Consider the following 14,226-nt stretch of genomic DNA (forward strand, 5'->3'; position numbering starts at 1 on the left):
GACAAAGTGGTGTTATTGCCCTCCAATGCATTTCTCCTAAGCAACAGGCTTAATAAGACATCAATTTGTTTTATTGATTTAACTTACCAATAGGCATTGCCTCTGCTAGATGCAGTGCAGAGGCCTATTATAAAACTGTGAGCAGAGCTGGAAACATTTATTGGCGGCAAGATAGTAATCAAACAAATACCACACACATTACAAGGACTTTTTATTTTCCTGGAGATACTTAAAACCTCTTAAAGCACAGTATGTTGGTGAGTGTTGAACACAGACACAAGTGATTTATGATCTTCTAATTGGAGCAAATAGCCAGTTACTGTAGATCTTCATAGCCTGTTAATAAAGGTCTAGATAGTTGATATACAGTCCGTTCGGAAAGTATTCAGACCCGTTCACTTTTTCCACATTTTGTTTTGTTACAGCCTAATTCTAAAATGTATTAAATCATTTTTCCCCTCATCAATCTAAACGCAATACACCATGACAAAGCAAAACAGGTTTTTAGACATTTTTGCAAATGTATTAAAAAAAACAGAAATATCTTATTTATTGAAGTATTCAGACCCTTTGCTGTGAGACTCAAAATTGAGCTCAGGTTAATCCTGTTTCCATTGATCATCCTTGAGATGTCTCTACAACTTGATTGGAGTCCACCTGTGGTAAATTCAATTGATTGGACATGATTTGGAAAGGCACACACCTGTCTATATTAGGTCCCACAGTTGACAGTGCATGTCAGAGCAAAAACCAAGCCATGAGGTCGAAGCAATTGTCCGTAGAGCTCTGAGACAGGATTGTGTCGAGGCACAGATCTGGGGAAGGGTACCAAAAAAATGTCTGCAGCATTGAAGGTACCCAAGAACACAGTGCCCTCCATCATTCTTAAATGGAAGAAGTTTAGAACCACCAAGACTCTTTCTAGAGCTGGCCGCCCGGCCAAACTGAGCAATCGGGGGAGAAGGGCCTTGGTTGGGGTGGTGTCCAGGAACCCGATGGTCACTCTGACAGAGCTCCAGAGTTCCTCTGTGAAGATGGGAGAGCCTTCCAGAAGGATAACCATCTCTGCAGCACTCCACCAATCAGGCCTTTATGGTAGAGCGGCCAGACGGAAGCCACTCCTCAAATCAAATCAAATGTTATTGGTCACATACACATATTTAGCAGATGTTATTGCGGGTGAAGCCAAATGATTGTGTTCCTAGTTCCAACAGTGCAGTAGTATCTAACAATTCACACAAATCTGTGCTTAGCTACCCCATAAATTCATGGTCAGGGGGATGATTTACTCTTGCGAGGTTGCACTTTATCCCGACAGAGGAGCATTGCCATTTGGAGAGGCTAAGCCTATTTAACCCCTGTGTGTCATTAGAGAAGGAAGATCCCTCAGTTTGCCCTGCCTGCCCGTTGTACCCAGTATCAGTCTGGCAATGTGGGAGGCCACACAATACAACAGCAGAGCATCTATTCTACACAATCCACCAAAGTTCCCTATCCAGGCCAGCAACATAAGTATCCCCTGAAGCAGCTTAATATTGTAGAGTAGGGAGAAGCGACAGCCCTCCAGTCTCTCAAAGGCAACCAATCTGGAGAGATTGGGATGTGCTGCTTATCCTTTGGCTCTGGCCTGGTCCATATATGCAGATTTATACCCTAAAATACAGCCTGTGCGTTGAAGATTAAATAACTGCCTTCTGAAACCTTGGTAAAGCCTTCGGCTACCAGCAGTGGCAGTCTCCTACTTGAATCGATTACAGTGCAAACCCTTGAACTAGGATGAAAAGCGTTCACAGAATATCGGAAAAAGTGCCTTCAAATCTTATATCTCTGTGCCAAATCTGATTTCCCTGTACTCTGTCCTAACTCAACTCATGGTAATATAGGTAGATGAATACAAATTATTATTCTCAAATTCCCTTTTCCACACACAAAATAAAAGCTTTACTGATCACAGCTGAACATCTCTACCCGAACTGAACCAAACAGATCCATTCAGTACAGTAATATTATTACCCCCCAACCCTGTTATTAATAACAATATATCAAACTGAAGCAGGGAAGTAACCACTTGCAAAGTGCAAGATAATAAAACAGTGGACCTATAGTAGCTCATGTGTCCAATCTGATTGGTGCTAGTCCGCCCGGATGCTTCCGGAGCAACTGCAAGGCCTCTTGAGTAGAATAAAGCAATCCAATCTGGGGAATGGGAGTGCGATGATGTGTGAAGATGTCAGCACGGAATTAGAAGGGAGAGGAGGACAGAAAAGCACTGTCTGAAATCAGGATGGCAATTATTGGGGAGCTGTCAAAATCAGATTAAATGCTCAATGGCTCCTCTGTGATTCCATCCATACAGTGCCTCCAGAAAGTATTCACAACCCCCTGACTTATCACACATTTTGTTGTGTTACAGCCTGAATTTAAAATGGATTAAATTGAGATTGTCACTGGCCTACACACAATAACCCATAATATCAAAGTGGAATTGTGTTTTTTTTTTTTTTTTTTTTTTACAAATATTTAAACATTTAAAGGTGAAATTTCTTGAGTCCATAAGTATTCAGTCCTTATAAACGCAACACAATTTCAAAGATATTACTGAGTTACTGTTCATATATAAGCAAATCAGTCAATTTAAATTAATAAATTAGGCCCTAATCTAGGGATTTCACATGACTGGGTAGGGGTGCAGCCATGGGTGGGCTTTGGAGGGCATAGGCCCACCCACTTGGTAGCCAGGCCCACCCACTGGGAAGCTAGGCCAAGCCAATCAGAATTACTTTTTCAAAATGCCCTCCAAGGCCTACTCAGGCCCATCCATAGCTGCACCCCTGCCCAGTCATTCGAAATCAATAGATTATGGCCTAATGAATTTATTTCAATTGACTGATTTCTTATATGAACTGTATCTCTGTAAAATCTTTGAAATTGTTGCATGTTGCAGTTATATTTTTGTTCAGTATAGATGAGTTCATCAACTGAGTGAAATACATTTTCTCCACGCTGACATATCTGTCATCATGCAACCTGTATCTGCAGCAAAGGAGGAGGATTTTCCAGATGGACATACAGTATATAAGTGATTCACTTGTTTTTCCAGCAAAGGCAAGACATTCTGTTAAACCCACCATGTCTTCCAGCTAAGGTCTCTTAAATTCAGTCCTAGCCTGGAAATATTGTCTGCAGATTTAGGTGTAGTGAATATCGAACGACACCTCTGTCATCCCAGTTTAAATGTTTTGGGGTTATTCAGGACAAGTGTCACATTCCAATAGTCCCTTAAAGTGGATTTAAACAGCTTTTTCAATGAATGAACATCCAAGGTCTCCTGGATTTACTCTAAAATAGGAAATAAGGAGAGGCAAATGCAAATTGGTGGAACACAGCATATGGTCTCTCACTGCAGTCGTCCAAATAATTGGTAGCTTTCTTTAGATATTAAGAACTCTAATTCTCCAAGGGGCTGGAACATGTGGTAATGACCTGGCAGGATGGATCTGGGCTGAGCTTATGCTAATTTCACGTCACGTAATTAGCATCCCTATACACTCTACAGCTGGGCTGACTTGTTCAAAAGTGTTGCAGGTCGTAAAAATTAATGGTGAGAAAAAAAACACATAAGACCACACCCAATTCCTGCACATCCACTGACTTCATTATCTAACACGTCTGTGTTGGTGCATTAGGTTACAGCACTGTGATACAAGACTTCTTCGATCTTAATAAGTATATACGAAGATGTGGCGTGGAGGTGCTGAGGTAAGATGAATAAGATCCAAGAATATCCTACAGTTCATTTGAATGCTGTGTTCCGAATATGAAATTAGTTGGATCAAATCCATGACCACTGACACTGCTGATTTGACAGTAAGATGCTTCATCGTGCCACTGTACATCTTGCAATAATATTGGATTACAAGCAAGTGTGCATTGATGTCTTAATGCGATTAAAAACGGACAGAAAATTAGTCTAGTAAAGAGTTTCTTCCCTGGACTAATGTTTGATTTTTCTAAAAGAGCTTTCTCATTACACACCAACGAGGAGAAGGTGGTATCTATCTTCATCATAAAACAGGAGCCACAACAGACAGCAAAATACTTTCGGAGGCCAGGAAACAGGTCTCATAGCATGTACAGGCATGATTGATTGGCCAATTGCTTGGGTGGGGCTATGTGGTGCACAAGATGCAGGGCCATCCTCAAATTCCAGCATACGGCTACACAAACCTCTGTCTAAGGCTTTGGGACGTGGAGTGGAGAAGTGTACATCAACCAACACAGCCATAAAGGGTTTTAGTGTCAGTAATTTACAATACACAGTCTCTACTCTAGGTCAGGATATCAACCCTGTTCCTGAAGAGCTACCGTCCTGTAGGTTTTCGCTCCAACCCTAGCCTAGCGTACCTGATGCTAATAATTAGCTGGTTGATAAACTGAATCAGATTAGTTACAACTGGGGTTGGATTGAAAACCTACAGGAGGGTAGCTATCCAGGAACAGGGTTTGAGAGGCCTGCTTTAGGTCATGGAAAGACTGGGAGTATCGGGAAAGTAGCTATCTGCATTTCCAAAGAATGCTAGTTCAGTCCAGCTTGTCTTTTCATTATTTCATTAGTCTAAAGCTTTTGACATTCAGGTTATTCAACTGAATGTTTAATCCCTGAAAAGTAGATTCATTAGACTAAAAGCCTGGCTAAGAAATATATTTTCTGACAGCCTTTCATTCGCTGTCAAAATAATAGCCCAGAGTTGTGCACTTCTACAATGTGCTGAGAGGAAGTACGTGTGGACGATGGGAGAGGAGGAGAGGAGGGGGAGAGAGCAGAATGCTGCATTGCTGACCAGAGCTAGGGTTTTCAATCCAGAACGTGCTGGCTACTGTGCTTCAATTACTGGCTTCATGTCAAGCTTGGTGGGGGAGAGGCAGCCGACTTTGATTGAGAACAACTCTGCTCTGCATGGGCCTGAAAAACATATGAACTAAACAGAAAAACCTCTTTGAATTCTGTACGCCAACCACACTGGACGTATCCTCACCGAAATTACACTTCTCTGAATCAGCTGCATATGGGAGGCTCAGTTTGCCTTGCATATCTTACAAAGGACGTTTCCTTTCCCTTAGGTCAGGACTGGCAAGTGTTCAATAATTCAAGACCTGTTATAATTCCTGTTGTGTAATATACACATTTCATTTTCATTGGGATGAACAATGCTGGATAAACAGCTGTAGCCTAAACACAATGAGGCAAATTCCATTGCAAATTCCTTTCCTTTCCAAATCTACCTTTTGAGGCCAAGCTAATATGACACACAAATATGTATGGTCATATTTTTTATGTTTTATTTCATTTGTTATTTTATGGGGCCAGTCATTTGTATAATTTTCTAGGCCTCCCAGGTATTTGCCCTTAAAGTAATGTATATGATTACTGCCGCTAGGGCGAGCTGTGATGCCAATGGGGAGCGTTAGTGAGATTGTGAGGACTTGCCTACTACTGAACACTACAAATGTTTCATCATTTTACCCTGTTAATTCAAGTATGTAATGAGCAAAAGTGCAATATGACTCAAAATATTGAGGTAACATGGTTAACTGCATAGTCTGTGGGTTTGGTGATGTTTGAAGGCAATTGAAGGGAGTTTTAACCGAAAATAGCGTTTGACAGTTTGCTAGCTTGATGCTAACCAAATTTAGGCTACTGTTGACTAACCCATTCCGTAGAAATTTGCTCAAGCCCGGTATTCAAATGAGGCTGCAATGAAAACTAATGGGACTGTAGCGACTGTGTTGGCATCAAAAACTGGGGTGTGAACTACGTTTCTATTCAAGCGTTGATTGACATGGTAATGGCACGATAGAAAAATTGAAAAAGCGGACACCTCTGACGTTGTACGATAAATTGTGACGTGTCATGATGTAACGTAAAGCACACATAATACAAATAATTCTGTGTCATACAGCCTCTCTCCACCAGGTGTAGCGATTCTCTTGTAGATTAAAACAAGAAAGGAACACGGACAGGGTAAGGGGGATACCTAGTCAATTGAACAACTGAATGCATTAATTTTTTGCGTCATGACTCTCAAAATTCGCGACAGCCGCTGTTTACTTCTGAAGATAACTTTAGCGCTGCCCTAAAAACCCGATTCAAATTCGACACAAACCTTCAAATTCTATAAACTATTTATAGTGTTTAATTTACATTTTAGAGGTGATAAATTGGACAGATCGGGTGAAAAAAGCCGTTTCCCCACACGACTTCTCAACCTTTCCCGATCACGCAGTAGGTTTTGCTTCCCCACCCGCCATTTTTAAAAAGACCCAACAGAGCTCATTGCCTTCTTCAATTATGCAGAGACTGGCAGCATGAAGGTCTCGTCATTTATTTTGCTGGAAAGGGGAGAAATTGTGCTTTACAATGGTATTCATATTACAGTTGACATGGAAGTATTACGTTTTTTGGGCGCTAAAATAAGGTAAATTGTATATTACAGCGCCATGTACAAAAGTGCGTTTGCGAACTATAGTTGGTTTCATTCAATGTTAGCTTACATGTTTGTGGTTTATAATGTAATGGTTGTAGCATTGTTTAGCACAGGCATCCAGTAATTTAAATATTTTCGAAATTGACAGTGATAGTACATTGAGTTATATATAATGTGAATGTGTAGATGTATGGTGATCGTTTTTGAACCCGATAACTTTTATTTTTGATACTATAATATGAAATGTGCAGATGTAATACTACAATAGATTTGTAATGGATAATTGATTTTGACAACAAAAATGATTAACAATATTTGAATAAATCTTGGAGAATGACCACTACTGAACAGTACTAACGTTTCTCCGTCTCATCATTTTACCCTAATCCAGGTTTATCATCTACTGACCACGTCTCATAAGACATGAGAAATGAAGAGCACCAGACTGTAAATAAATATGTATTTGAAAAACCTCGGTTGGTCCTTGCATTAACTTGGAGCAGCTTCCTGTCCCAGGGAATTGTTAGGCTGGAAGCCTCCCTTAGCCTGTGTCTTAAGAGAGGATCCACAGTGTCTCGCGAGGTTAACAGTCTGCTGCTGATGCAGATCCTCAGGGACCGCAGTGCTCTCAGGCAACCTCACACACACACACGCGGGCACACACACACGGGCGGACACAGGCGCGCACAGGCACGCACACATGCCCAGCAGGTTTCTTCCACAACTCAGATGTTATTTTCAGCACAAAATGTCCTCAAAGTGACAGTCTCATCCTCGCTTCAGTCTACCTCAGAGTCTGTGTGTTACACTACATGACCAAAAATAAGTGGAAACCTGCTCGTTGAACATCTCATTCCAAAATCATGGGCATTAATATGGAGTTGGTCTTCCCTTTGCTGCTATAACAACTTCCACTGTTCTGGGAAGGCTTTCCACTAAATGTTGGAACATGGCTGCAGGGACTTGCACAAGAGCCTTAGTGAGGTCAGGGACTGATGTTGGGCGATTAGGCCTGGCTTGCAGTCGGCGTTCCAATTCATGCCTCTTAGTTTCCTTCAATGGAACTTAGGGGCCAGCTTGAACCATGAAAAACAGCCCCAGACCATTATTCCGCACTATAGTTCGCAATATGCATTGGGGCAGGTAGCATTCTCCTGGCATCCACCAAACCTGGATTCGTCCGTCGGATTGCCAGATGGTGAAGCATGATTCATCACGCCAGAGAACGCATTTCCACTGCTCCAGAGTCCAATGGCGGCGAGCTTAACACCACTCCAGCTGACGCTTAGCATTGTGCATGGTGATCTTAGGCTTGTGTGCGGCTGCTCTGCCATGAAAACCCATTTCATGAAGCTCCTGACAAACAGTTCTTATTCTGACGTTGCTTCCAGAGGCAGTTTGGAACTCAGTAGTGAGTGTTGCAACCAAGGACAGAATATTTTTTATGCGCTACGCACTTCAGCATTCGCGGTCCTGTTCTGTAAGCTTGTGTGGCCTACCACTTTGCAGCTGAGCACTTGTTGCTCCTAGACATTTCCACTTCACAATAACAGCACTTGCAGTTGACCGGGGCGGCTCTAGCAGGGCAGAAATTTGACAAACTGACTTGTTGGAAAGGTGGCATCCTATGACGGTGCCACGTTGAAAGTCACTGAGCTCTTCTGTAAGGCCATTCTACAGCCAATGTTTGTCTATGGAGATTGCATGGCTGTGTGCTCGATTTGATACACCTGTCGGCAACGGGTGTGGCTGAAATAGCCGAATCCACTCATTTGAAGGGGTGTCCACATACTTTTGCATATATAGTGTACCAGCCTAAATGTGTGAGTAAACTCAAGTGGTTTGTCTGCTAACTTGTCACCCATGTTCTGAAGACAGAATGTCACAGTAAGAGCACTAAGCCTGTTAATTCCCTGGGTGGCAGAAAAGCCTTCATTAATCTTTCCACAAGTGTGACTGACTTCTCAGCAGAATTGAGAGCTGAACATCTTTGACTTCACAGACAATATGGTGACAATTCAGAATACTTTAGCCCCTAAATATGTGTATTGCAAGCTGTCAGTCAAATTACTTAAAGGCCAGTGCAGTCAAAAATGTGATTTCCCTGTGTTTTATATATATTTACAGACTATGAGATTAGAATAATACTGTGAAATTGTGAAAACTATGATAATTACCTTTTAGTGGAAGAGCTGCTTTCAGCCTGTTTTGGTGGAATGGAGTTTTGACATCACCAAGGAGTAAAATAGTTAATAGACCAATAAGAAAGAGAGTTCCAAATCTCTCTGCTAATAACAGCTAGTTTTCAGTTTTCATTTCCCTGTTCAGACCACTCCCAGACAGCCCTAGCAAAATTCTTGCTTGAGAAATTGTTCTTGCTAAGAAGCTATTTTTGTTGATTTTTTACCATTACTGCTGAGAGATTAACCAACATTTTAGTTTTTCTTCTGTTATTAAACAACTAATTGACCTACATCGGTTAAATTACTTGAATTTAAAAAAAAATTGTGAGCCCAGCATGCAGTTTCAGATCAACATTACAGAAATCAAGGCAAGAACCGTGTGGGACTCTGGGTTGAAGGGAGTTGTATTCATTAAACACATATTCAACCTAGTTCAGCTCAGAAAAGTGGTAATTAACTACAATCCCATAATCCGTTTTGCCAGTTTTCAGTCTAGGACGGAGATGGATCAGAGAGGAAAAGGCAAAGCAAAAGCTTTTATTCTCACCAGTGTGTCCAAAATAAGCCCAATGTGTTTCTATGGGCTTATTTTGGATATAAACTTGTCGCTTGTCTTCCCGCCTTTGGGACAACGACTCCCATTGTTAGGGTGGAGACATGAGCATCTCATCATTATATACAGATCTGTGGACGGACACACTTTTACGCCTGCTAGTTACGTTAGACACACACACCGCATGAGAGTGGAATGTACACAACACAACAATGAGATGGACAGAGACAGTTCGTGAAAGTATGCCATATCTACTTTGAAGAACTAGTCAAATGATTTCGTCAGACAGCTCTGCAACATAGGCTACTTAGGCAGACTGGCTAAATAGGATGACTAATGACAGTACAGTATGTGGAGCACATACTGTAGATGGTTTGGCTGGCAGACTGCTACTGCCTGAGCAGAGATTTAGTAATATACACAACTGAAATATTTAATTTCATAGTAATTTCCTATTTTTCCATTGATGTCTACCCAATGTGGCCCTAACAAAGACAATGGAATATTTTCAATGTTTTGACAAGTGAATGCTTACTTTAAAAAAAAGGTATATTTCATTATACCTTTAAGGTAAAAAATAAATAAAACCGAAATAAAAAACCTTAATAATTTTTGCATATTAGAACCGAAACTGAACCGACCTCAGAAAGCACTAATGCTCAGCACTACTGACCATTTTGATTAAAAACAGTAAGGTACTTAATTGTTACCTGGAAATCATTTGATACTGAGATGAAAACTGCATTGGACCTTCAAAATTGTAATGTGACACAGTGGCAAAGTTTTTGGCATTATGAAACTCGATTAACACTACAGTTTATGGCATTATGAAACTCGATTAACACTAAAGTTTATGGCATTATGAAACTCTATTAACACTACAGTTTATGGCATTATGAAACTCGATTAACACTACAGTTTATGGCATTATGAAACTCGATTAACACTAAAGTTTATGGCATTATGAAACTCGATTAACACTACAGTTTATGGCATTATGAAACTCGATTAACACTAAAGTTTATGGCATTATGAAACTCGATTAACACTAAAGTTTATGGCATGAAACTCTATTAACACTAAAGCTTATGGCATTATGAAACTCGATTAACACTAAAGTTTATGGCATGAAACTCTATTAACACTAAAGCTTAAGGCATTATGAAACTCCATTAACACTAAAGCTTAAGGCATTATGAAACTCGATTAACACTACAGTTTATGGCATTATGAAACTCGATTAACACTAAAGCTTAAGGCATTATGAAACTTGATTAACACTAAAGCTTAAGGCATTATGAAACTCTATTAACACTAAAGTTTTTGGCATTATGAAACTCCATCAACACTAAAGCTTAAGGCATTATGAAACTCGATTAACACTAAAGCTTATGGCATTATGAAACTCGATTAACACTACAGTTTATGGCATTATGAAACTCGATTAACACTAAAGTTTATGGCATTATGAAACTCGATTAACACTACAGTTTATGGCATTATGAAACTCGATAGTTTATGGCATTATGAAACTCCATTAACACTAAAGTTTTTGGCATTATGAAACTCTATTAACACTAAAGCTTAAGGCATTATGAAACTCCATTTACACTAAAGCTTAAGGCATTATGAAACTCGATTAACACTACAGTTTATGGCATTATGAAACTCGATTAACACTAAAGCTTATGGCATTATGAAACTCTATTAACACTAAAGTTTATGGCATTATGAAACTCGATTAACACTACAGTTTATGGCATTATGAAACTCGATTAACACTAAAGTTTATGGAATTATGAAACTCGATTAACACTACAGTTTATGGCATTATGAAACTCGATTAACACTACAGTTTATGGCATTATGAAACTCGATAGTTTATGGCATGAAACTCCATTAACACTAAAGCTTAAGGCATTATGAAACTCTATTAACACTAAAGCTTAAGGCATTATGAACCTCCATTAACACTACAGTTTATGGCATTATGAAACTCGATTAACACTAAAGTTTATGACATTATGAAACTCGATTAACACTAAAGTTTATGACATTGTCAAATATAGGCACGCTATTAACACCATAGCTGCAAAAGGGATTTATGACCTCCACCAATGTGCGAATATTCAATAATGAACTTTTGAGAGAGACCCTGCCAGATAAAATGTTCTTGCTCTGGCTGAAAAAAGATGCTATTAATATCCCCCTCCAACCACTTTGAAAGGAATCAAGCTGGAACATCTGTGACTAAGGATCAGAGGCCAGTTAGCTGTGGGAAAACCTAACAGCAGTTTTCCATTCCAAGCTGTAAACCCCTGTGAGATTGGTTGTGCTCTTGTTGCCTAGGACCGTGCTGGTTACAGCTATATTGAGGGTATAGTAGCCAATAACCAATCTCACCAACCACCTAACATATAGACTGCCAGAGGTACAGTAGTTTATATGATTTGAGATGAAAACATCCTTCGTTGTCGAATGAATGATAAGAAACATATTCATGGCAGTCATTAAGTTATTTGTTCCTCGAGGAAATCGTTAAGAAATGTTTACAGAAGGCTATAGTATATTGGCCATTGCAATTCATGGTGAGGGATCCTTGACATTGTATCTAAATAAAAGTTCATCTTTATAAGACATATTGATCTGTGATATTCTCAATACACTCATTAGCCTAAGATTAGAAATGAATTAATATACACTAGGCACCCGGAATTCACCTGGCCATGCAACAATTACTTAAAACCTGTTCCAATTGGTACAGTTCCAGTGTATATGCCACATGTAATCGAAAAACAAGTAAGCTTCCGAATTTATATATTGTAAAGGCATGAACAAGAGCTTCGTGGTCATATTGCAACTCAGTGCCCATGAATGAAGGGTAGGCTTACATTGTTTAGTCCACCGTAAACCCGTTTAAACCGCAGGTGGATGAGTTGAGGGTAGTACAGTATAGATGCGCCCGCGGAGTTCCAAACAAACTGAGCGTTGCGGCGCGGCACTTTGATGCTGCAGCATCCAACTGCAAACGTGAATCATGTCTGTTCGCAGCATCAGTGGATTAAAGGTTAATACATCACATCAAATTCAAGGTAAATAAATCACATCATTTGGTAGCTGGTAGCAATCCGTCGGTTATGGACCATGGGGATTGTTAAAAGATGGGTATCGCCATTTATTCAGAACTAGGCTATTCATACAAGAGCTGCGCCCGTGTGTAAATACTTCTCCATTCTCATTTCTTTCATAAAGAAAATAAAGTATCCTACCTCACTCATGATGTTCAGTAGTAATCTCGAGGTTGCTCTCGGTTTCCAACGCTTGAGTTCGCCTATCAGGAGTTAACGGTCGTCTTTTTCACAGTGGCTCACCACTGACAGAGAACCTTTTTAAAGTATTATGCCGAACTCCTGTGTCATCACGTTCCCACTAAACCAATAGGAATGCCGTCGGCAAATTTGTCTCACATGTCACCACCCAACTCTTTAAAATATTCATAGACTGTGTAAGCTTTTTTCATTATATTCAAAAAACAGTGGTTCTTTTCTTTCTGACAAGCGTTAGGTCATGAATTCAAACAGGGAGAGGCATTTTATGAATTTGCCATGTCATTATTCTATCACTGTGCATCGCTTCTTACGCAGAGCGAGGAACCTACAATGTACACCACATCACCAAAAGTATGTGAAAATCGCTTCAAATTAGTGGACTCGGCTATTTTAGCCACACCCGTTGCTCACAGGTATATAAAATCGAGCACACAGCTATGCAATTTCCGTAGACAAACATTGGCAGTAAATAGGATGCCTCCTTTTCAACAAGTCAGTTCGTCAAATGTCTGCCCTGCTAGATCTGCCCTGGTCAACTGTAAGTGCTGTTATTGTGAAGTGGAAACTTCTAGGAGCAACAGCGAAGTGGTAGGCCACACAAGCTCACAGAAATGCTGAAGCGCATGCATAATGCTTTAAAAAACCACTCACTGCCAAGTTCCAAACTACCTTTGGATGCAGCTTCAGCACACTAACTGTTTGTCAGCACAATAACTGTTTGTCAGGAGCTTAATCAAATGGGTTTCCGTGGCAGAGCAGCAGCATACAAGCCTAAGATCACCATATCCAATACCAAGCGTCAGCTAGAGTGGTGTAAAGTTCGCCGCCATTGGACTCTGGAGCAGTTGAAATGCGTTCTCTGGAGTGATGTATCACGCTTCACCATCTGGCAATCTAAAGGACAAATCTGAGTTTGGCGAATGCAAGGAGAACGCTACCTGCCCCAATGCATAGCGTCAACTGTATAGTTTGGCGGAGGAGGAATAATGCTCTGGGGCTGTTTTTCATGGTTCAGGCTAGGCCCCTTAGTTCCAGTGAAGGGAAATTATAATGCTATAGCATACAATCATTCTAACATTCTAGACAATTTTGTGCTTCCAAATTTGTGGCAACAGTTTGGGGAAGGTCCTTTCCTGTTTCAGCATGACAATTCTCCCGTGCACAAAGCAAAGTCCATACAGAAATGGTTTGTTGAGATTGACTGACCCTGCACAGAGCCCTGACCTCAACCCCATCGAACACCTTTTGGATGAATTGGAATGCTGACTGCGAGCCAGGCCCAACATCAGTGCCCGACCTCACTAATGTTCTTGTGGCTGAATGGAAGCAAGTCCCCGCAGCAATGTTACAACATCTAGTGGAAATCCTTCCCAACAGAGAGGAGGCTGGTATAGCAGCAAAGGGGGGACCAACTCCTTATTAATGCCCATGATTTTGGAATGAGATGTTTGACGAGCAGGTGTCCACATACTTTTGGTCATGTAGTGTATCTGACTATCTTGACACATATTTAGGCTAGTAATTTATACTTTTACTTAGATTTTAACAGTACAGTAGGTTGTGTTGAGAGGTTGAACACTTGAATGTCTTTGCACCAGAGAGTTAATGAGAGTAACTTATACAAAGTTGAGCATGGTCTCACCATGTGTGGGTGTTTTATGGCTTCACAGAATCTC

General features: G+C 40.5%; 1 protein-coding gene across 1 annotated transcript in view; it reads right to left on the reverse strand.

Annotated features, from left to right (window-relative positions):
* The window catches only part of pcp4b (Purkinje cell protein 4b), a 45,455-nt gene extending 32,571 nt beyond the window's left edge, over positions 1 to 12,884 (reverse strand). The window contains exon 1 of the mRNA XM_021588126.3: positions 12,491 to 12,884. Within this exon, the coding sequence (XP_021443801.1) occupies positions 12,491 to 12,499 (9 nt within the window). The 5' untranslated portion in view covers positions 12,500 to 12,884. The remainder of the gene's footprint in view (positions 1 to 12,490) is intronic.
* Between the last annotated feature and the right edge of the window lie 1,342 nt (positions 12,885 to 14,226).

The sequence above is a fragment of the Oncorhynchus mykiss genome, chromosome 27 (genome assembly GCF_057628025.1).
Source record: "Oncorhynchus mykiss isolate SJ-2025 chromosome 27, ASM5762802v1, whole genome shotgun sequence".
NCBI classification, from domain to species: domain Eukaryota; kingdom Metazoa; phylum Chordata; class Actinopteri; order Salmoniformes; family Salmonidae; genus Oncorhynchus; species Oncorhynchus mykiss.